This window comes from Panthera uncia, chromosome C2 (genome assembly GCF_023721935.1).
Source record: "Panthera uncia isolate 11264 chromosome C2, Puncia_PCG_1.0, whole genome shotgun sequence".
NCBI classification, from domain to species: Eukaryota; Metazoa; Chordata; class Mammalia; order Carnivora; family Felidae; genus Panthera; species Panthera uncia.
Genome location: NC_064810.1, coordinates 151,454,755 through 151,476,145, shown reverse-complemented (window position 1 = coordinate 151,476,145; position 21,391 = coordinate 151,454,755). Strand labels below are relative to the sequence as shown.

Here is a 21,391-nt window from a genome sequence, read left to right as displayed (position 1 = left end):
GCCTGAACTATCATGTACTCAGATCAGCCATCGCAAGTAGGAGGGCCATCACCCACCAAGTCACCAAGCACAGAGACCCAGGATGATGACTGAGCACAGGGGCATCCACACGATAATAACGCAACTCCAAGTATACATCATACTTAACTTGGTAAGAAAAATACCACGTTCAGATATGAAGGAAAATAAATGTCATTAGTTGTATTAATCAGCACAAAAACAGTACTTAGAGTACGTGCTTTACGACCCCCCTGGGATCAGATTCTTGTTACGTACATGAGGGACGACCGCTCTTGAGGACCAGACATCTCATTACCATTGTCTTCCTGGTTTCCAGTAGGAAGGGACCAAGACTGGGCTTAGGAGGGACAGGAAAACACTTGCGGATATGTTTTTTTCTATGACGCCTATGATTCTATACCGAATAGATGTGGAATTCAATTCTGGCCCTCGCCTTGCCAGTGCTAAGGTGAATAATCAGTGGATAGACCTGTAAAAATACTGTTTCAGTGTATCAGTAGAGATCATAAATTAGAATTAGTTGTATTACTATGAATCTCATTCACGCTAATTCTAAAGCAGCAACTTAAATTCCCTCTTTGGGAATTTTGACAGATTCTGAGTTGGGATGCTGCTTTGAGCTGGTGGAGAGTAGAGTAGACGACGTTAAGGCGATCTTGGGTGGCCTTATTGGCCAAAGGGTGTGGCCCAAGTCTCGATTTGTTACCCGTTGTCAGAGTGAAGCCTCCAGACTCCTGCACGCTCGTTTCCACCCAGGAATAGTGGTGGACATTCCACTGCAGGGACAGGCTAAGCCACCCCGGCATTTCCACTAATGGAGGTGCACCATGTGTGGGGAGAGGGACACCAAAGCAGAGTTAGTGATCGTCACCTGCGTACGGAGAGCTTCCTTCGGATGCATCCTGTATGCTGCGGCTAAGGACCACCCCAAATCTTTTCCTACCCAAAATATTCTAAATTAGCTCCGTGTGAGATTATTGTCACAGCCCTGGTGCGTTGACCGTTATGAAATAATGATTTTGCCCAGCATTGTCAAAGTCGGGTCAAATTAATCAGAATTAAATGCAAGAAGAATAAAGTTGATTTGGGAACTTGAAAACAGTCAGGAATGGAGCGCCACACCCTTGAAAAGGCTATTCCGCCCCCCACCCCCACCCCAACCCTCCCTCCTCTGGCTTTCTTGAATTTCAAAGGAGTTTGAAGAACTCAAGCCACCTGGCCATTGGGTGTGTGTGATACCTTCTACTCCGAGTCTGGTCTTTCTTGAGATCATCTTTCTGAAGCCAGCAATCCCTGAGGTCCTAACAGAGAGAATATAAGTAAAATTGATGGAGGACAGGAGGGCACTGAGTGCTTTTCTGTGTGTGAGGTTTCTGCCCTCCCCTCATTTATGCGAAGTTGCAATCACAGACAAGCCTTTTCATTTTTATTATCTCTTGGATCCATTTACCTTCTTCAGTTCTTCTAAAACAAAGGAAAAGTTTAGTGAGTAAAGTTGAAACAACCCCTAAAGTTTTCTGTGTACCTTCTGTACAGTTTGGCTGGTGAGCGTTTCAATGAGACATGCTCACTCCTAACCTCTCCACGGTCTATTGTTGTCTTTAGAAGAGGAGACGACAGAGCTAGGGATGACATCTGTGAGACCGGGACCAAGACTTGGGCATGTCACGTTGCTCAGGGATAATGAAATTAGGGGTTGTACCCATTGCCCGTGATTTATGTTCCCTTTACTTACTTATAGTCCATGAGAACCTTAGAGTATTGTAATCATGTGTTATTTCCAACTGCAGGAAAAGCTTTGAAAATACTAAGGTACCCTTTAAACAGATTGGAAACCAATGAAAATGCAAATTTCATCCACTTTCTCTATGAAACGCTGGTGATTTTGTGTCTTAGAGATCTTGTGGAGTCGTCAAAATTCACTTCTGGGTATTGGATCTCTTCCTATACATTCACTCTTTTTCAATTTGAATTTTGAACCAAGGGGTTCTTTCACCGATGGAGCTTTTGTTATTTTCACCGATCCCCTGGAAAGTTTTGTGTCAGCGGAGTGTTTGCCCTGGTGGTGTTATTGTCGCAAGTTTTTCCACGTGAAAAGGACCGAAAGACTCTTTCCTCTGCCCACGAAGGTTAAACTCACTGGGCAAAATTCACACCCTCAGTTAATGGAGTCACTGCTGTGATTTCTGTGCTGTCTGTCAAAGCCTTAATGAATTCAGATAGACATTTCATAAAGTTAGGAAACAATGAACGGCCTCCCCGGCTCTGGGTGCGTTTTCCCATGGTCCAATTATTTCGTGCTAAAGGGACACCCAAAACTCCTCTTCGGTGAGAGTTGCTTTTAGAATCATTCAAGATCATAATTGGTCCCAGACGTTGATTCATTGTTGACTTGAGTCAGGAGGGTTTATCCTCCTCTCCTCTCCTCTCCCCAAGAGAAGTTAACAACTATGTTTTATACCATGTGTTGTTTTTTTTTTTTCCTAATTGTTTCTCCTTCACCGGCAGAGGGATGGTGTGACAGTTTTAGGTGTGGTTTTTCTGTTTGTAAACACCCACATTGTGTGTGACATGTGATCTGTCTACACATCAACGAGGTATTTGTGGCACTGTTTGTGGGGCGACGGGGTTGATGGAAAGGGTTGCAAGAAGGGTCTCGTGTAGACCGCTCTTCCGAGAAAGTTGCCGCCCTGTGCCCGTGTGGCTCGTGGAAGGTAACGCTGTCCCTGTGCATCTTTCTGATGGCTGTGCTCCAGGGGCAACAGAGACGGCTCGGGGAGAGCAGCCGGGAGTCGACAGAGCAGCTCCGAGAATGAGCTCAAGTGGTCGGACCACCACAGGCCCTGGAGCAGCACGGACTCTGATGGCTCCAACCGCAATCTCAAGCCCGCCATGGCCAAGACGGCAAGTTTTGGGGGCATCACGGTGCTGACCAGGGGCGACAGCACATCCAGTACCAGGAGCCCCGGGAAGTTGTCCAAAGCAGGTAGTTAGTACTGAATGGGTTTGTGTCCTGTGCTGTTTCCCAGATTCTCCCCAACCCACACGGCCATCATTCCCTCTGGTTTCCAGTTAATTAATTGCAGTTAATGGGTAGTGATTGCTGGCATGGCCGGGAAGTCAGAAGGTGCCGTTGCAATGCCAGTAGCGTCTCTCGCCCGCTGTGTGCCAAGGCCAGATCACTCGCTGAACCTCTCTCAGAGGTTGTATACGTGGTTTGCAAAGAATCTTTGATCCGTGTTGGAGGCAGAACCCTGATCTCTTGAATAGAATCGGTTTCTCTCTTACTGTAGCAGTTTGCAGGTGTTTGCAGTTGGACCCAGCTCCAAAGTTCATGGTTCTACAGGTGAGAAGGTGTATGACGCCCATCTCCTTAATGGCCCCCCGGGTCCATTTTAAAACCTCTTGACGTCAGTGACCCCACGTCATTTCACCTTTCACACTGTGACATGTAAGCTGTTACAGAATTTTACCGTAACCCCCCCCCCCCCAGCAAACCACCGTACGTTTAAATTCAATTATTTCTATAAAAATGGTTCCCAAGGCACCTGTACATGAACACGAGGAAGCCATTTTTTTTAATTTAATGCTATGATTCGTTTCTTAAAACCTCACATTGCAAGGTGATTATAACATAGATAGTTGTGGTCCCTGCTTTGGCACGTTGTTAGTGTCATCGTTGGGCAAGTTATTTGACCTATTTGGGTCTCAGTTTCTCCATCCAAGACATGGGAATAATTGTGGTACCTATTATAATAATTATAATTATATAATATTATAATTATTAATTATTGCAATTAATTATAATTGCAAGCTCATGGCAAAGGCTGTTCACTCAAAAAAAGAGTTCACGTACGCATAGCAATTAGAATACCTGGCAAGTTATATGCCCTCCACAAACACTAGTCCGTGTTTATTTTTATTATTGCCACTTAATGCCTCCATTCCTGCTTTGCAAATAAGGAGACTGAGACTCAGAGAGGCTTGGAGTTCTTTTTTTTTTTTTTTTTTCTTCTCCTTTTTTTTTTTTTTTTTTTTTTTTTTTTTTTCTTCTAAGTGCACAGTGATCTTTGGAGGTAGGTGGTTCAAGTTGCATGGACAGACTTTGGGAGGCGGGCAATGATGAGAACCATTACCTGGAAACAACTTGAAAGTGATGCCAGCATTAATCGCCCGGGGTTCATAGGGGTCCAAAAACTACCCATCATGGTCTGTCATTCCCAGCTCCTCTGGCTCCCAAGGATCCCTCGCCATTGTTTTCACATGATTTCCAAATGTTCTCCATCAAAATACCTCTTAGAATCCCAGGAAGCTGACAGGCAACCATTTTTACCAGCTCTCCACGAACTGACGTGTGGTTTTAGTATGCAGCGTTTCGGTTTGGCTTCGATGTTGCCTCCGAGGGTTCGGAGCTAGGGTGGGGGTGGAGAGCTGCGGTTCAGCGACACGTCCCGGGCGTCAGGACATACTGGGGGTGCGATCACAGACCTGGGGTTGCAGGGCAGGGAGCGGGGCGGGGAACGGCCAACACCAACCGGAGGTTAGGCGTGGGTTGTCCTGATTGTGAACGCTTTCCTAACGGCGTTTCACACTCACGCTAGGGGGCGCTCTCTGCGAAATCCAGGCTCCTGCTAATGGTTTCCCCTAATGATGATGTTGAAAATGTCCTAAGAAATTATCTCGTGTTCTCCGCTACGGGCAGAAAATTAATAGCATTTGGTGACAGCCGCTACCGTATCTGTGTACATATCTCTTGCTCCTTGGAAGGATACAGGTGGCTCACACCGCCTTCTGTCTTCTGTCATCTCACCAATTGGTGAATTCTTGCTTTCTTACTCTAATTAATTGCTCTCATCTCCCACTATTGCAGCAACTGAAGTCAAGAAAACCCACTGTGGTGCACTTGAGCCCTTGCACACGAAGAAAGGTTAAATCGTTTTAAATCTCCTTAAAATGCAGAAACCAAGGACCTTAAATGGTGCACTTAAAAATTCCAGCACACCGAAAGGGCTCTTAAGATTTTTAAATTAATCGTCATTCTCTATGCACCAACCCCCCAATCACTTCCAGAGAAAAGCTCTTTGGAAACATTTAAAACACTTCGAGAATGCTAAAATGCCATGTTCTTTGAAGAATGATTAGAAATTGTAAGTGCTTCAGACATTTTTTTTTTCCTTTTAATCTAAGTGTCTCCTTTTGAAAGCTTGTCAAGGTGCAGCAACGGAAGGCAAAAAAGAAAAAAAAATTAAAGGCGATCAAGATAGAATGTCAAAACAAACTTACAATTTCCCAAGATGGTTTTATGAAGCAAAGCTGTCAGTTTTGCTGTCACGGATCCTTAGAACAGCACAAGTTTTCCATCTTTTTGCCTCATTACTCACAGTGGAATTGCAAACTTTTTTTTGACCTTTCAGAAACCAAGCCTGGAGTTATGACATTTAAGTTACTCTTCTCCAGCTCTAATTACATAGGTTCGAGCTTTAAATAGATAATAATGAGACCTTCTCCGGGTGGGAACCTGTTTTCCTACATTTTGGAAGGAGCTTATTGCTGAAGTCTGAACGCACAGAAAGCCACCTGCTCTGAAGGCCTGGGCTGTCTTTCCCCTAAGGCATCCCCACCACTGAGCTTAGAGGTGGTCGCCTGCCGGAGGCCCAGCGCCCAGCTCAGGAGGTAGAGGATGGCATCCTGTCATCACCTCCTCCTGGTGGAGGGGACTGGAAAGATGCTCCTATCCTAACCTCAGCTGCTTCTTGGTCGCGGCGACGTGGCTGGGAAGTGATGATGTCTCTTTCTTTCCACCCTGGCCACGCGATAGACACGGTCTTACCGTCTTCCTCTCTCCATTTCCGGAGCAGGGGTTCTCGGCTTCAGCTGCCCCAGAATCTCCTGGAGGATTTGTGAAAGCACAGATTGCCTGTTTTCAAACCAGGCTTTGGGAACACCAGCTCTGGAGACATAAGAGACCCTCGTATTTTGTGTTAGTGATTTTACGTGGCGTGCCATTTGGTTTTCTGGAGGCAAAGGTTCTGGAGCGTTTTTAGAGCCGACTTGAGACACTTCCTCTTTCTATCACTTCCTCTTCCATATGTTTATTTTCATTATGACCCTAATGCATCCAGGATGTTCTCTTTCTTCTTGCATCTCAGAAGCTTTGGGTCACTCTACTGAATTCTGACCCCTGAATCTGGAAAGATTTTCCTGAGTTGTTGATTCAGAGAAAAAGACTTACGGCTCAGGCTCCGTATAAAGGAGAAATTGCATCAGACGAGATAAACAGGCAAGGAATGTTCTATTCATAACTGTTGCTATTGGGGTCAAGACTATTGTGCCAGGGGAGAAAGACTGAAATTAACCATGCACCAATGAATTGCAGGGGAAGTTTGTTTTTTTTTTAAGTTTATTTATTTATTTTGAGAGAGAGCATGCGTGGTGGAGGGGCAGAGAGAGAGGGAGAGAATCTCCAGCAGGCTTCGAGCTGTTATTGCAGAGCCCGATGTGGGGCTCAATCCCACGGACCGTGAGATCATGACCTGAGCCAAAATCGAGGAGGATGCTTAACCGACTGAGCCACCCAGGCACCCCAGTTGTTTTTTTTTTAAGTAGGCTTCATGCCCAGCACTGAGCCCAACATGGGGCTTGAACTCACGACTCTTGAGTTCAAGACCTGAGCTAAGATCAAGAGTTGGATGCCTAACCAACTGAGCCACCCAGGCACCCCTGCAGGGGGGGTTAAGTGCTGGAGGAAGGCGCTAGATAAGCACCAGGGAAGACCAAACAAGGTGGTTGGTGAATTTGACTAAGCCATCTTTGCTAATTGGTGCTTATCAAAGTCAGTCTTCTTTCTACCCTCCCACAGAAACTGGCAGACAAGGACACCACTTGTCTTGATTATTACATTTCAAAGGGATGGCCCCCAAATCCTCCTGAAAGACGTGCCTGGCTTGTAAAACTGGTAAGAGGCTTGCGGAAGAGTTACACCTGAAAGGGGCAGACACCCTCGAATAAATGAGAGGTAGGGGGACTGTCCTCCAGAAGAAACCAGTCTGAAGTTTGGTCAAGCTAAGGGGAACTTCAAGGCCATCATCGTCACAGCGACTCACCATTTCGTCCGGTGGCTTATATTTTACAGAAGAGGATACTGAGGTCTAAAGAAGTGGTCAGTTCACAAAGAAAACACAGCTAGTCTGTGGCATAACTAGAACTAAAACTCAGGATGCTTCCTGGGGAGCAAGTGCTCCCTTAAGCGAAGGGAGTCTGTTCATTCTTCCCTTCTGCCCGGTCAGTTTTCCATTTTGCTTTGCCTCCTCATCTATCATACAATCCCCACCCCCCACCCCACCGCCACTTTGCTCTTTTCCTTTCTCTCTATCTTTTTAAAGTTTATTTATTTATTTTGAGAGAGAGGGAGAGAGAACACAAGTGGGGAAGGGGCACAGAGAGAGAGAGAGAGAGAATCCCAATGAGCTGACTTGGGGCTCAAACCCATGAGCTGTGAGATCATGACCGGAGCTGAAACCAAGAGTTGGATGCGTCACCAACTGAGTCACCCAGGTGCCCCTCCTGTCTGTCTCTTGAGCCTTCACCAGAGTCCTCCATTCGTCTCCCTGATGCTTTGTCACCATACCTTCTGCCAGCTGCCCCTTGGGGTCCAGCTTCAACTTCTGAGCATCTCACTGAGGGCAGCCATTGGTTTTCTGTGCAGTGTCTCCTAGTACTTGGCACAGGCCTGGTCAGGGCCCTTGCCCCACCTGTATGTCGCTCAAGTGACCCATGGGGCGTGGTCCATGGGACCGCATTGCCTGGGTTTGAACCCAGAGTCTGCCACGCAAGAAGTATGCTTGGGAAATTGACTTAACATCTCTGAGGATTGATTCTCATCTTCAAAATGAGGTTGCTGTGAAACGAGATTGGATAATTCACACAGAGCGATTAGCACAGTGCTCGTCACGCAGATATACTGGTTAAATATTTGCACGGTTATCATGTCAGTCCCTGAGCGAAGGAGACCGGACACACTTCAACTCTCAGCACGCAAAGTCGTAAAGTTCTCAAATATCAATTTCATTTTTTTAGCCAGCCTTTGAACGCGTCTCATCCTGTGCCCTTTATCACCATGGCTGGCATGCATTCCAGATCAAGAACTTCGGGAATGCTGGCTACGCGTAGAATGTAGATTGTTCTAGATTGTTCTACGCGTAGAACGTAGATTGTGCGTAGATGGTTACGGGCTCTTAAAAGCTGGATGCAAGGCAGCAGCAAGGCCAGTTACGAACCCTGGCTGCGTCGTGGCTGCTGAACCACCCCCCTAAGGAGGGATCGCGGTCTCCATCTTTGCAAGTGTTGAGAGTTTAAGCTAAGTTGCTTTCCTTCCTATCCTTCTAACCTGTGGAATCCAATTCTTCACATCATCTTTGCATCGCCTTCTCATTGTTCCTGATGAAGGCGTTGCTCTTCTCCAGCTGACGGAGGGGCACGGTATTGCACACTGGGGTTTGCAGGTGTTTGCGCATACTAAGTGCTCCATAAACGTCACTGTCCTTCTCCACAACTATGTCCTCCTTCTCCAAGCTCTCTCCGATGGCCCCTCTTCTCTGCAATGACATGCCGTATCCCTACCACTTGTTTTTTAAAGGTCTCCAGTTGAACTCAAGGGCACATGTTAGCGTCTTGAAAACAATGTTAGCGCTTCCTTAATATGTCCCCTTTAATGACACAGAAGAGTGCATATGAACGACATAAGCTGACAGTCGTGGGCTCATAATTTCAAAATCTTCTCGTACTCCGTTCTTGCCACCTATGGTACCATCCAAATCATCTGTTAGAATTCACTGATCCAGAAATGTTGCTTGGTGCCTTTTGTCTCCGATGCTCCGGTTAATATTCCATGCCCAGAACAGCCATGGTCAAGGGTGGCCAGAACTGCTTGTCTCTGGTCATGGTAAAGGGCAGGTAGTGCCTAATGGATGTGGGGTATAGCAGGTGCCTCTTTGTCCACGGTGCAGGGAGAGGGAGGTCGTTGGGTTCGATGCCACCTTGGAATCCAGTTACCTACATGTGTGCAAATTACAGAGTCCACAAACCTCCTATTAATAGGATTTCTGTGAACATGTGAAATGTGCATCTTAAGCACCCTCCGTTGGCATGATCTAGTTCCCTCTACTCACATCTGAGGGGAAGAGATTATTCCTAGCCACGCCCTTTCAGAATGCAGCTTTTGGGGCATGTTGGAGAACCAGTACCTTAGAGACAGGCCCAGGATCAGCACATGCTAGGACTGACTCCTTCTTAGACCGCCGTCTCTTTCATATCCACCTGGCGTTTTCTTCTCCTGACTCCAGTAGGACGGGCTTCTGGCTTTAATTACGCAGGGTGATGGGTGTCTCCAGGCGCTGAGTCCCCAGCTTTAGGGTACCATTTACCAATGTACCACCCTAGGGGCATGTGGGCGGCTGAAAGAGAGTGCCCATTCCCAAGAAGTGGACATATCTGAAAAGTACGTAGCAAACATCTCAATAAAATGTGAGCCCCAAATGTTGGAGGGACATATTTGTCGGCGCTCCGGTCCCGTGGCAGGCACCTCACATTCTTTAAGGATGGATTATGTAAACTAAGCCTTTGGAGCCTGAGCCCTCCGTGTTGGATGATTTCCTGATCCATTTCTCTGTGGCAGGCTCTGAGTCTAACAGCAGCACGGGCTCCTCCGGGTCGCTGCCCCGCACCCACGCACCTCTGCAGAGCGCGCCCCTGGCCCCAAGCGTGTCCACCGGCTCTCCTGGCTGCGTGCCCTATCCCGAGAACGGAGGAGGGGGCCAGGCCGCCCCTAGCACCAGCTACATCCTCCTTCCACTCGAGGCTGCGACAGGCATCCCGCCCGGAAGCATCCTGCTCAACCCGCATACAGGTTAGTTCCTTCCCTCTGCGACGGCCGGGGCTCAAGGTCAGAGTTCTGTGCATGTGTTTGAGCTTATAAATTCGTCAGCAAGTTTCTTGATTTAGGAAGAACGGATCTATAGCTGTCACCTCTGTCTCTGTACCGATACCAATATTTTTGAGTAGTTATCAATCTAGATTCTTCCCAGAAATATCCACTTGTCTCTCTGTCCTCTTGCCTTGACTGTGGTGTGTTTCATGTATTCCTGGGAGCTAAGATCGGAAACCGTGAAGTGGATGAGCTGGGAAAGACTAATTAAAATGCTGTGTTTTGTGGACTAAATCCCGGGCCAGTCTGTTTTTTTGTCATAAGTGTTCTTGCATCCGAGATATTTCACGAACTTGAGACATCGGTTGGGACACGTAGCAGATTCTTACCTATAGACGTTGCTTTCTGGCCTTAGAACTTCACCCATTTCCTGCTGAGGAATAAGGAATAGCACATAGGACAGAGGGAGAAAATTCTTGCATATTTTAGGGATTTTTAGGACTAGACTGGTTTTGGTGAGGTTCGGAAAATTGTTAACTTCGTGAGTACGCTTCTTCCAATGATGAATGGTTCTTTCTTTTCGAAGTGGTCTTAACTGACCACTTAATTTCCACACTGATTCCAAAGGACCCAGATCATTGAGGAAATAGGCTAATAAGCATCTGCCCTCATGTGGGAAACTTCTCAAACAGGGGCAATTATGGCCATGCCTCCAAGGCCATTTGGCAATATCTGCAGACATTCTGATGATCTTGGCCAACGGAGGAGGGGGCTGCTACCGACATCCAAGAAGGTAGAGGCCAGGGGGGCCGCTAAGCACCCTACAGGGCATAGAGCGGCCCCATCTAGCAGAGAATGATCCAGCCCAAAATGTCAGTAGTGCTGTGGTTGGAAACCCTGGGTTAGAAGGCTTCACATTGGCTGGTCACTTCTTTAGAAGCCTTTATAGGTAACTGGAAAAACATTGCATCGTCTCAAAGTATGTCTGAGGTTTGGTTTAGATGATTCCAGTGTGTGTCCTTGATTCACGACACTTGAAAATGCAAAAGTGAATGAGAACCTCATAAAAGGGATCTGACTCAATCTTCTCACATAGATAGCACTCCTAGTAATTAGGAAATGCAGAGAAACATGAGAACGATAGTAAAATAGTTACTTGAATAATTGCCACATTTTCATGAAAACATATGGCACATTCTCAAGGCACGGTGTTTGAGACGTTTTGAAAATGCCATAAGCTTGAGGGAAAAGAAGGCATAATCATTTTATTGAAAACCATTTGAAAGCTTTCGGAATAGATACTTCTAAGGAGAATATTAGATTGCTTTTAGTTTATTTGGATCATTGTAAGCACTAAAAGCAAATTAAAAGAAAACCAGGATTATATTCATTTCTCTGGGCACTGATCGAAGTATGGTCTGACTCTGTTGGCTTAAATCCCTTCACTTTTAATTGAGACGGAGGGCTTGCAGACAAGAACACACAGAAGCATTAGTTTTGAGTCATTTGTTTTAAGCAGGATTGCTGTGCCTTGTTTGTTTTAAGCAAAAAAGCTCAACAGAATTATTTTTTAAGGTGTAATGAAGAAATATTACTTGTGATGATATAATGGTCGAGCTGTGTTTTGTGTATATCATCCTCTATAATCTTGCTTCTAGAAAAAGAAATAAAGTGCTTTCTGGGGCCAGCTTCCAATTCTGATTCCTTGGATCCAGTCATTTAGAGCTGTCGCCAAAATATCTCCTTTGAAAAAGGATCTTAAGTGAGGAAAAGGATCTAATAACACCATTAAACAGTTTCTCCATAAACACGTCCCTGACCCGACAGGTACTAGACATTAAAATATCCCCAAGACCAGGAAGAAAATGTGTTAATATCTCGTATACGATGGTTGGGTGATGGGATGTAAGGTGTATCTTTATGTGCGGTGTGTATATGGGTGCACGTCTGTCTGTCTGTCTCCCCCCCCTGTCTATTCGGTCTCATGTGACCTACAACTGAAACCGGAAATTTGCCTCCTGGGGGCTGGAACTCCTCTTTCCGTGTCATTGCTGTGGACCCCTGAAGTCCACACCTCTCACCCTTCCCTAAATACCCTTCTGCCCAATACATGGTAGAAATTCTTTGGGACTAGCAACCAACAGCATGTGACTACTTTGCTACTTGCGTGGATAGTCCTTGGATTCATTGCCTCGTCACCAGTACATTTATAAGCTCCTTACGGGAAAGGGCCATCCTTGGCCACTTTTTTTTTTTTTTTACATCACTAGAGTAGATAACAAAGTAGGCAGTGTGCTTACGCACAGATGCTCAATAATTGCGTCGTGTCGAAATAATGTCCCATGATATACCCATGCTGCACTGATGTGGATAGTAGGACAGGTCTTTTTTTTATTTGAGAATGTGGCTCTTGGATAAAACAAAGATAGCTGGATTTTGCGGATTTTTTTTAAATGTTTGTATTTATTGGGGCAGTGAGCGAGGGAGAGAGAACCCCACGCTGTCAGCACACCGCTGGATGGGGCCAGGGGGGGCTCGAAACCAAGAACCATGAGATCCCGACCTGAGCCGACATCAAGAGTTGGGCGCTTAACCGACTGAGCCACCCTGGTGCCCCAAAGTACGTCTTTAATTTTTTTGGAAGTTTGAGGCTAGTTGCCACATAACGCTGCATTAGTTTACGCGGTGATGTGATTCAGCTGCCCCATGTGTTATGCTCTGCTCGCCACAAGCGTTGGCCACCATGCGTCCTCATCCGGCACCATTACAGCATCTTTGACCGCATTCTCTAGGCGGCGCCTTTCTTCCCCATGATTCTTTCGTTCCAAGGCCGGGAGCCTGTACCTCCCACGTCCCCTCACCCGTTTTGCCCATCTCCTCTTCCCCCCTCCCTCTGGCCGCCACCGGTTTTGCTCTCTGTGCTGATAGGTCTGACTCCGCTTTTTGTTGACCTGTTTAAAGTCATCTGTCTTCGGCAGGCGTAAGACGAGCAATAGTGGCGAGACACTCAGGTGCCTGCCAAGTCACTCCTAACAAACGAAACAGGACGAATCTTCCCGTGTCAGCACCGCTGACCGGGCTCATCCCAAGTACCGTGTATTTGGCAGCCCAATAGCAAAGCCACCCACACTCCTTTCGGAGAGGTTGAGCGGAAAGCTCATCTTTGTCCGGCCGCTTTCTTTCAGTTCAGAGCTACCCAGAGATGCCAACGGGCATTAACATCCCCCAAGCAAGCGTTAATGCCCTCGGATGGTGTTTTACCATTTTGCTTTGCTTTCATCTTGTGCAAATGCACGCGCGTGTGAGGTGCGGGCCTGCCATTGGCTGGGACTTCGCTGTGAGCAGCCTTTTAGGGCTCATGGCTTTCCAGTGCCCCTGATGGGCTCCCATAACACCAAAGTTCGTGTTTCTCACAGGACTTCTGGCACCTGTTTATCCGAATTGCTTCCACCTCCTTCTGAAATGCACCGAGACGTTTTCGTCTGCCGTCTGTAAATGTATCTTTGCAACATCTGAGTTAACCCTCGCCCGTCCATAACCAGCAGCATCTCTGTAATTGGATCCGCCACCTTCTAAGGACTAGGAAAGGAAACTTTTTTTTTTTATGCCCTCTCCATCTCTTTGAATAAAAACCCTCCTGCCAAGTGCATGGCAGAAATGTGCTTGTGTTAGAAACTAAGAGCGTTGGATTACTTGGCTTCGAGTGCAAATTGCCCTTGGGTTCCTTTCCTCATTACCAGCGTATTTATAAGCTCTTTGTGGGGAGGGATGAGACTCAAGTTTTTGTGTTTGTTTTTGTCTGGCATCCCTGGAATGGATAACGTGGTCCGAGTTCTCGTGCAGGTGCTCAATAATTTTATACGAATAAGATAGCATCTCCTGCACATCATTCATGATGACGTGGGGAGTAGAGAACTTTTCCACCTAAGGGGCACACAGCTGGGCGGGGGGGCTCGAAACCAAGAACCAAGAACCAAGAACCTTTGTAGTTGAGGGCAATGAGCGCTCGGCCCTGGCCCAGCTCCCGGCACCCCGGCTTACCTCTGCCCCCTGCACCCTTTACCTGTGCCAGTGCACCTGCCAGGGCCTGCCGGGTATGCTTCAGCAGTTTCTGACATGAAAATCTCTTCTAAGCTGGCTAGTCCTAGGGCCAACTAGTCTTTCTGGCCCCTTTGGTCCTCAGCAGCTGTCATTCAAACTAATTGCCTGTATTCAGCTGTAATTGCATCTGGATTGGCAGGAAAGGCAGAATCTAGGGAGGCGACTGTTGCCTGACTTGAAAACCAACAGTCACCTGTCCTAGCTCTCTCGGGAAATTGTTTTTGTTCTCTTCCTGGCATACATCTTGCCGGTTTCCTTTCCTCACTTCTTTCCACCCCTCCTTAGTGAGCCTAATAGCTGCCTTTTATGCTGTCTTCTCTTCTAGAAGAGCCTGCTACCTCTCTCTACCCCAGGGATCTCTTAGTACTCTTCATATGCAATTATTTGGAGGCATTTCTTTTGTCCGGTTCATAGCACATTAATACTATTTCACACAGAGGATCTAAAATGTATCAAAAAGGACATCTGAATAATTTGCAGTTATGTTTTTCACCCTCATTATGGTCCGTTTTTCATGCTACCTTACTTCTCACTGGGGTAAATTGGAAGTTGTAGAAAACATAGTAAAGATTGTTTTCTTTTTACTTTCCATCTGTGCGTGCATGTGTGTGTGTGTGTGTGTGTGTGCATAGAATGAGACTTATTTGTTTTTTTTCTTTTTTAGAGAGGGAGGGTAGGGGTAGAGAGAGGGAAAGAGAGAGAGAATCGGGCTCAGCGTGGAAGCATGGAGACCGACACAGGGCTTGATCCTGTGATCCTGGGATCACGACCTGAGCTGAAATAAAAAGTCAGACGCTTAACCGACTGAGCCACCCAGGCGCCCCAGAATGAGACTGAGTTTGAAATGACTTCTGATGAAGTTATTGTGAACATTTTTTTCAACACTAGGTCTCTAAAATTTTCCTCTCATCTTTTTACAATTCCAAAAAGGGGAGGGGGCTAAGAATTCGAACACTAAATAGGCTGATAGATTTTTGGAAATTGAACTTTTTTTTTCATTCTTCCCCCAATTGCTGCTTTCGGGGAGGAAAAATGGGTTGCAGATTGTAAGAAAAGAAGGAAGTTATTTCTGAAAAAAAGAAAATAGGACTTAAAACAATGAAATGGAGCTAAAATTAAATGGCAGTGATAGGAAAACAGGTACCCAGGAAGAACATTAATATTTTAAATACCTCTAAATTGAGTCATTGTTCTGTGACTCTAATTCTGGCACATTTGCTTTTCCATCACAGCACATGGTGAATGGTTATGAAACTGTTGTCAGAACTTTTCTGGCGGGTACGTTCATGAATATGCAGCGTGGAAAGGCCATGTCTCTCTCTCTCTCTCTCTCTCTCTCACACACACACACACACACACACACACACACACACACCAGTATATCTGGGCTGAAATTGTGGGCTAGTGATGGGGACCACTAATCTCCCCTTCCAGTTCCCTGCTGGGCTGAAATCAAGTCTTTGGCTCCACCTACGACCCCAGCCTCTGCCTTCCAGCCCTACTCCAGAATATTTTCTCGCCGTAATTTATAAAATGCACACACCAGGCGTGTGGCCTTGGTAGGTGTTTGAGTATAGGAACACCTGTGTGAACACTGCCAGGAAGGAGACGCAGAACACGTCTAGTCTCCTGGCGGGCTCCCTCCTGCCCCCATTAGAGGTCCCACCATTCACGCTCCCATTACCGTTAAGTGTTGTCTGACCTTGAATGTATTTGAAATGCAGTTGTGTATTTCCATAGTTGCTACCCTTCGGGGCCTGGTTTCTTTTACTTACCTTACATTAGCTAATTAGCTCCCATTTTATAACAGTCTGTTCTTTTTGAATACCACGCACTGGGTTTGTTTTGTTTGTTTGTTTGTTTGTTTGTTTTGGGTTTTTTTTTTTCACTAGAATTCAGCTTCTGTATGTTCACCCTCTGACCTGTTCTACTTTGTTGCTAACCTTCCTCACACCACTGATGACCTTTGGTTGTTTTTCATGTATATTGTTAATGAAAAAGGCTGCCTTCGTCAGCTGTCACAAGCTGCCTGCACTGGACAAGAGTGCTCTTGGGGGCCCCACTTACCAGAACCACGTAGGGGGAGGCTTGAGACGCTGTGCTTGTGAAACTGCTTCTGACATCTCAAATGCGAAGCCGGATATTCTGATTCTTCTCCGTCTTTATCTGCCAGTCCTGAGCGTGATCCCACCTTGAAACACAGCCCCCACCCCTCCTGCCTTCTCACGCATTAAGGAATTTTCAGGCACTATTGGACGTTTTTCATCGTATCTCACTGTAGCCTGGACACGTGACGTAAACGGGGATAGTCCACTCAAGTTATTTGGTGCAATGGGAAGACTTTGGAGTCATTCTGACCGGGGCCGTTTCCTGGCCCTCACTTCCAGAATGAGTTGCATGGTCCATCTGAGCCCTAGTTTTTTTGTGTCTAAGGTGGAATGAGATCACGTGAGCTCACTGGAGTTGCTGAGCTCATGTGTGTGAGCCCGTCCCTGTGCCTGCCACACTGGCACCTGATTGGTTCTCTCCTCCACCTTCCTTTTCCTCCTCTTCTGTCTGCTGCTTTTTCCCCGCCTCCCCTCTTCCGTCCTCCTTCCCTATAACCTTTCCAGTGGGCCCCCGTTGCCTCTTCTGCGACCTGGGGAGATGACACTTTCCTTCCTGCCAGAGTCCGGCTGAGGGTCCCGCGCCCCTATTTTGTCAACCATAAAACCCTCCTCAAACAGTCGTAATAATCATAGTGCGCCATGCCGTTATTTCCAAGGGCAAAATCACGTGCATTCGCTCCGCTGTTACGCGATGATGCTGTGATGCTCTTGTTACGCGTCACCTTTCGAGCCTAAGCCCCTGCATTGTCCGTGTTGCTTCTGTTCAGAGAAGTGAGTCTGTGGCTGGCGTGTGCCCTCGTGTGTACGTATCCGTAGAACTGATCACGGTTCTGAGTTGGCGGCAGGGTGAGGGGAAGCGAAACACGTGTGACCCAGTGTAGCTGGAGCTGGGTCAACGGAAAGCAGCCTTGTCTCTCAGCATGTGCCTCTCAGTGTGTGCGTCTGCACCCAGATGCGCTTAGCGTTAGCAAATCTCCCTGAAGGCAGTGGATTTATTTGTTGCTTCTCAAATTGCTCCGGGCTTAACTCAGTTAGCTAGCTTAACCGGATAGGTCGTCAACAGGGAAGTCTTCACGCCCGTGAAGGTTCTGGTGTCCTGGATGTCCACTGCCCTGCCCCTTTACCTTACGTTCCTTTTGGGGTCTCTTCTCACACGGCTTTTCCTGCTAAAGGACTGTCTGAGGAGCTCATCTGAACCAAACGGTGATTCCGTTGCAGGCCAGCCCTTTGTGAATCCCGACGGAACCCCTGCCATATACAACCCCCCCAGCAGCCAGCAGCCCCTGCGAGGCACCATGATGGGGCAGTCCCAGCAGCCGCCACAGCAGCAGCCCTCTCCTCAGCCACAGCAGCAGGTGCAGCCACCCCAGCCACACTTGGCGGGCCCACTGGTCACTCAGGTAGGAGCTGGCGGGAAGGCGGGGAGGGGGAGTGTTCCAGGACAAAGGTGCACAGTCCTCAGAGCAGCAAGCGGTGCCTCGGGAAGAGGGGATATTTGCCACTGGGCTCACCTCCACCCACTGGTAAACAAAACCAGCCTAGAGCCCTTGACGGCCCGTTGACAAGATTTCATCTGGATCCTTCAGTTTCGATAGACGTGAACGCCCCAGCCAGTGATCTGCTTAGCGAGCACACTGCCAAGTTCTTTCTTAGGTCTGGATGCTGTTTTTTCTGCATCAAGGAGCCCGTCTTGGAGGCTGAACTCATAACTTCAACCAGGCCTTTGTGTCGCCTGGCTCATTCATTCCCAACACAGGCTGCGGGCTCATGGCCGCAAAGGGATCGTACTGAACACTTTATCAATGGCAAGAACAGAAATCAGTTCATTCGGGGGTAGCCCGGCTGTTCGTTGAGAGATGTGGAGGAGCCCTCCTTTCGGAGGGCACCACGTGGAAGTGTCCACAGAAAACTGTAGCGTCCCAAGTAGGTTTCCAGAGTGAACCTCGTTTGTATTTTTCTGAAAACCCTTACTTTTTAGTCCTTGGGCAGTATTGTTAGACCCATTAGAGTCAGCTAACCACAGCGACATGAAATATATTTCAGTAACTTCTTTTATTTTCATATTCTTAACGTTTATATTTGGGGGAGAGAGGGAGAGAGAGAGAGAGCGAGTGGGGGAGGAGCAGAGAGAGAGGGAGACACAGAATCCGAAGCAGGCTCCAGGCTCCGAGCTGTCAGCACAGAGCCCGACGCCCGGCTCGAACTCATGAAACGTCAGATCATGACCTGAGCCAAAGTCAGACACTTCATTAACCGAGAATGAGCCACCCAGGCGCCGCCATATTGCAGTAACTTCTTAAAGGAGTGTTCACTCTGTGCAAACACGCCTCCTGCGAGGCTGGCTGGCTGGGGTCTGCATGGCTTTGACCTTCCGTTGGTGGCTGGCTCCCCTCTCGGGGGTGCGCCGAGCCAAGAGGACCCATAGGGATGTGGTGGGCTTCCGGTGAGGCAGCCTTCCTGTGGGATTGCTGCCCCCCGTGCTTCCCTGTTACCTGATCAGCTTTCTCTTTCCTCCAGTCGGTGCAGGGGCTACAGGCTTCCTCTCAGTCAGTGCAATACCCAGCGGTCTCTTTTCCTCCCCAGCATCTCCTGCCTGTGTCTCCAACGCAGCAGTTCCCCATGGTACTGTATGACATGCTTGTGACCTTGTCCCCGGGAGCGCATGTTGGCTGGTTTTACTCCTGTCCTGTGCGGGGCTGGCTGACGCTGGGTGGGTGCCCCGGGCTGACCGTGAGGGGGCATACGTGAGTGTCTCATTCCAGAGCACTGCAGCCCGTCTCCAAAATAACGGTTTCCCTTCTGTCATCGGTCCCGTGGTTGCTGCTTCCGCGATCGGGTACCCTGCCGAGACTTTACCTACCAGCTGAGCAGGAATGAAATGCCCTTAGAGTTGGAAGTCAGCAACAGAGAGACCCATGAACTTGGCGCGAGGGTTTGGGAAACTGCTTAAAGTCAGTTGACGTGGTCACCAGCGTCACCCTGTGCTCCTGATGTGGGGGTTCTCCTAGCTCCCCAATCCCCCATTCTCCCTTCCTTTCCCATCAGTGGACTAGGTCCTTTTGGACAAGAGGAAATGAGCATGTCCCCTAAATTTCAAGCGAGGCAGGTGAACCATACTCCCCAGTATGCCAAGGAAATCCCACCCGTGCTGGCTGGCTGCATCTCTGCGGTAGCCATGTGTGATGGTGACTACAAGGTCCTTCTGCCTCTCTACAGAAGGCAGAGGCTGTGATGACTCCCAGGGAGACCAGCTGACCCCTCAGGACAAGCCCTCCCTGTCTCAGCACTACCCTGAGGAGCCTGAGCCCTCAGTGAAAAGATAATGATTTGTTTCCATTGAAAGGGGGAGATTTGGTCAAATTGTTTACCGTCTCCGATCCACCAGATGATTAAAATCTGTTCCCCCTTGCTATGTCCTCTTGTTGTTCTGGACAGAGAATTCCTTTCTGGTAGCGTTTCCAATTTGTACGCCCTGCCCGTCCCGCGGCGACAAGCATGTGGCCCGTGTCTGCCTCTGTGTGCCTCTCCCCTTACTAAGCTGATCTTGCTAATTTCCTGTTTTGCTTCCGCGCAGAGAGACGATGTGGCGACACAGTTCACCCAGATGAACCTGAGCCGGCAATCCTCAGGAGAGACTCCTGAGCCCCCATCTGGTCCTGTCTACCCAGCGTCCCTCATGCCACAGCCAGCCCAACAGCCAAGCTACGTCATTGCCTCCACAGGCCAGCAGCTCCCTGCTGGGGGGTTCTCGGGCTCTGGACCTTCCATGTCCCAGCAGGTCCTCCAGGCCCCTCCCTCGCCACAGGGATTTGTGCAACAGCCTCCACCTGCACAGGTCAGTGTGTGTTTGTTTTCTCTCACACCTGCGACCTACAGTTGATTCGTTGGGTATGTTGATCTCTGTCTTTCCGTGTAGAATTTCCCCAGGTTTTTCCCCAGGTCAACCTGTCTTGCTCTTTCTGGTCCGTACTGAGATTCCCCACCTGCGGAAGCCGGTCTGTCCTGTTCGGCAGCTGGGCAAAGCCTTGGGGCTCAGAAAGTGAGTTTGACGAAACTGACCCGACTGCCCCCGTGATGCACTGGGGGCGCGTCCCATTTTCCAGGCTTCTGGTACAGGAGCCACAGGAAAGCATTCCCTGCCCTGCAACGTCCTTCCTGTTCACCGGATTGCCCAGAAAGGGAAAAAAAGGCAGGCAAAAGAGAGCCTACTCCTGGGGGACTTTCGACTCTCCCCTTCTGCTGCTCTGGAAATGTGTTCTTTCCTCAAGCATTCTCTGGAGCTAATCTGGTGCTCCAGGCAGGAGCCCCTCTATGAATATAAAGGAGGAAGATGAAGCGGAGGTCCACTGTCCTTTCCTTTCCCTGGGGTGGGGGGGGGGAGCCAGGCTCCTGTGTGCTCTCACAGGTAGTCATTAATCATATTTAATTGACTCGAGCATGTAAGACACCACAGATCACTGATTTTTACTGTCTTCCCCAAGACTGATTATCTGTTACTGTTCACCAGCAAACATCTCTGGTGCTCTCCCGGGGATCCCTTTGCAGAATATTGCAAGTGATTACTGTCAAGATGTAAAATGCACAGAGGCGTTTTCTGGTCCATTTTCAAGGCACACGTATCCCAAGCAAATTCCATCCTAATTAAGAAATATTGCATTGGATGAGCTGTTTAAAGTACGCTGTCACCTTCGTATTATTTGTTGCGCTGCCTTAACATCTTGAGTAAATTATTTCCTTTTCGAGCCGTGCGAAACCCTTCACCATGAAACGGTCTTCATTCAGTTGTTCATTTTATTTGGAATGATTAATTAGTAGTTCGTCTTCAGTCGCCTTCTCTGAAACATCTCTTCACCAGTAGGACTTGAGGGGCTGTGAAAAAATAATTTTAAGCTACTGGAGGAAGGGCCTCATTCATATATTAATTATTTTAGCAATAAATTAAATACTTTACATTTAATTAATGGGAAAAATAGTGTAGCTCTTTTATCCTAAGTAGCATCTAAGTGTCCTTACCCATTTCTGCTATCAAGGAGAAGAGCTGGCAGAATGTTTAATTGAAGACTTTTTTTTAAGACGGGAAAAAAAAAAAAACAAACATCTTCCTTGATGAATGAATTTCAGCATTCGTGCTCTGCAGGAGCAAAGAGAACCCAGAACCCCTGGTGTGTCTGCAACAGAAACACTTTCATCCTTTCTTTAGAAGATTTGGGAATAGAAATGGACGGGGGGGGGGGGGGGG

The 21,391-nt window shown here is 47.8% G+C and overlaps 1 protein-coding gene across 1 annotated transcript in view; it reads left to right on the top strand.

Annotated features, from left to right (window-relative positions):
• ARPP21 (cAMP regulated phosphoprotein 21) overlaps window positions 1–21,391 on the top strand; it is a 155,919-nt gene that overhangs the window by 78,283 nt on the left and 56,245 nt on the right. Inside the window, exons 14-18 of the mRNA XM_049629051.1 lie at window positions 2,778–3,010; window positions 9,695–9,925; window positions 17,371–17,552; window positions 18,670–18,774; window positions 19,727–19,987. Coding sequence (XP_049485008.1) covers window positions 2,778–3,010; window positions 9,695–9,925; window positions 17,371–17,552; window positions 18,670–18,774; window positions 19,727–19,987 — 1,012 coding nt within the window. The remainder of the gene's footprint in view (window positions 1–2,777; window positions 3,011–9,694; window positions 9,926–17,370; window positions 17,553–18,669; window positions 18,775–19,726; window positions 19,988–21,391) is intronic.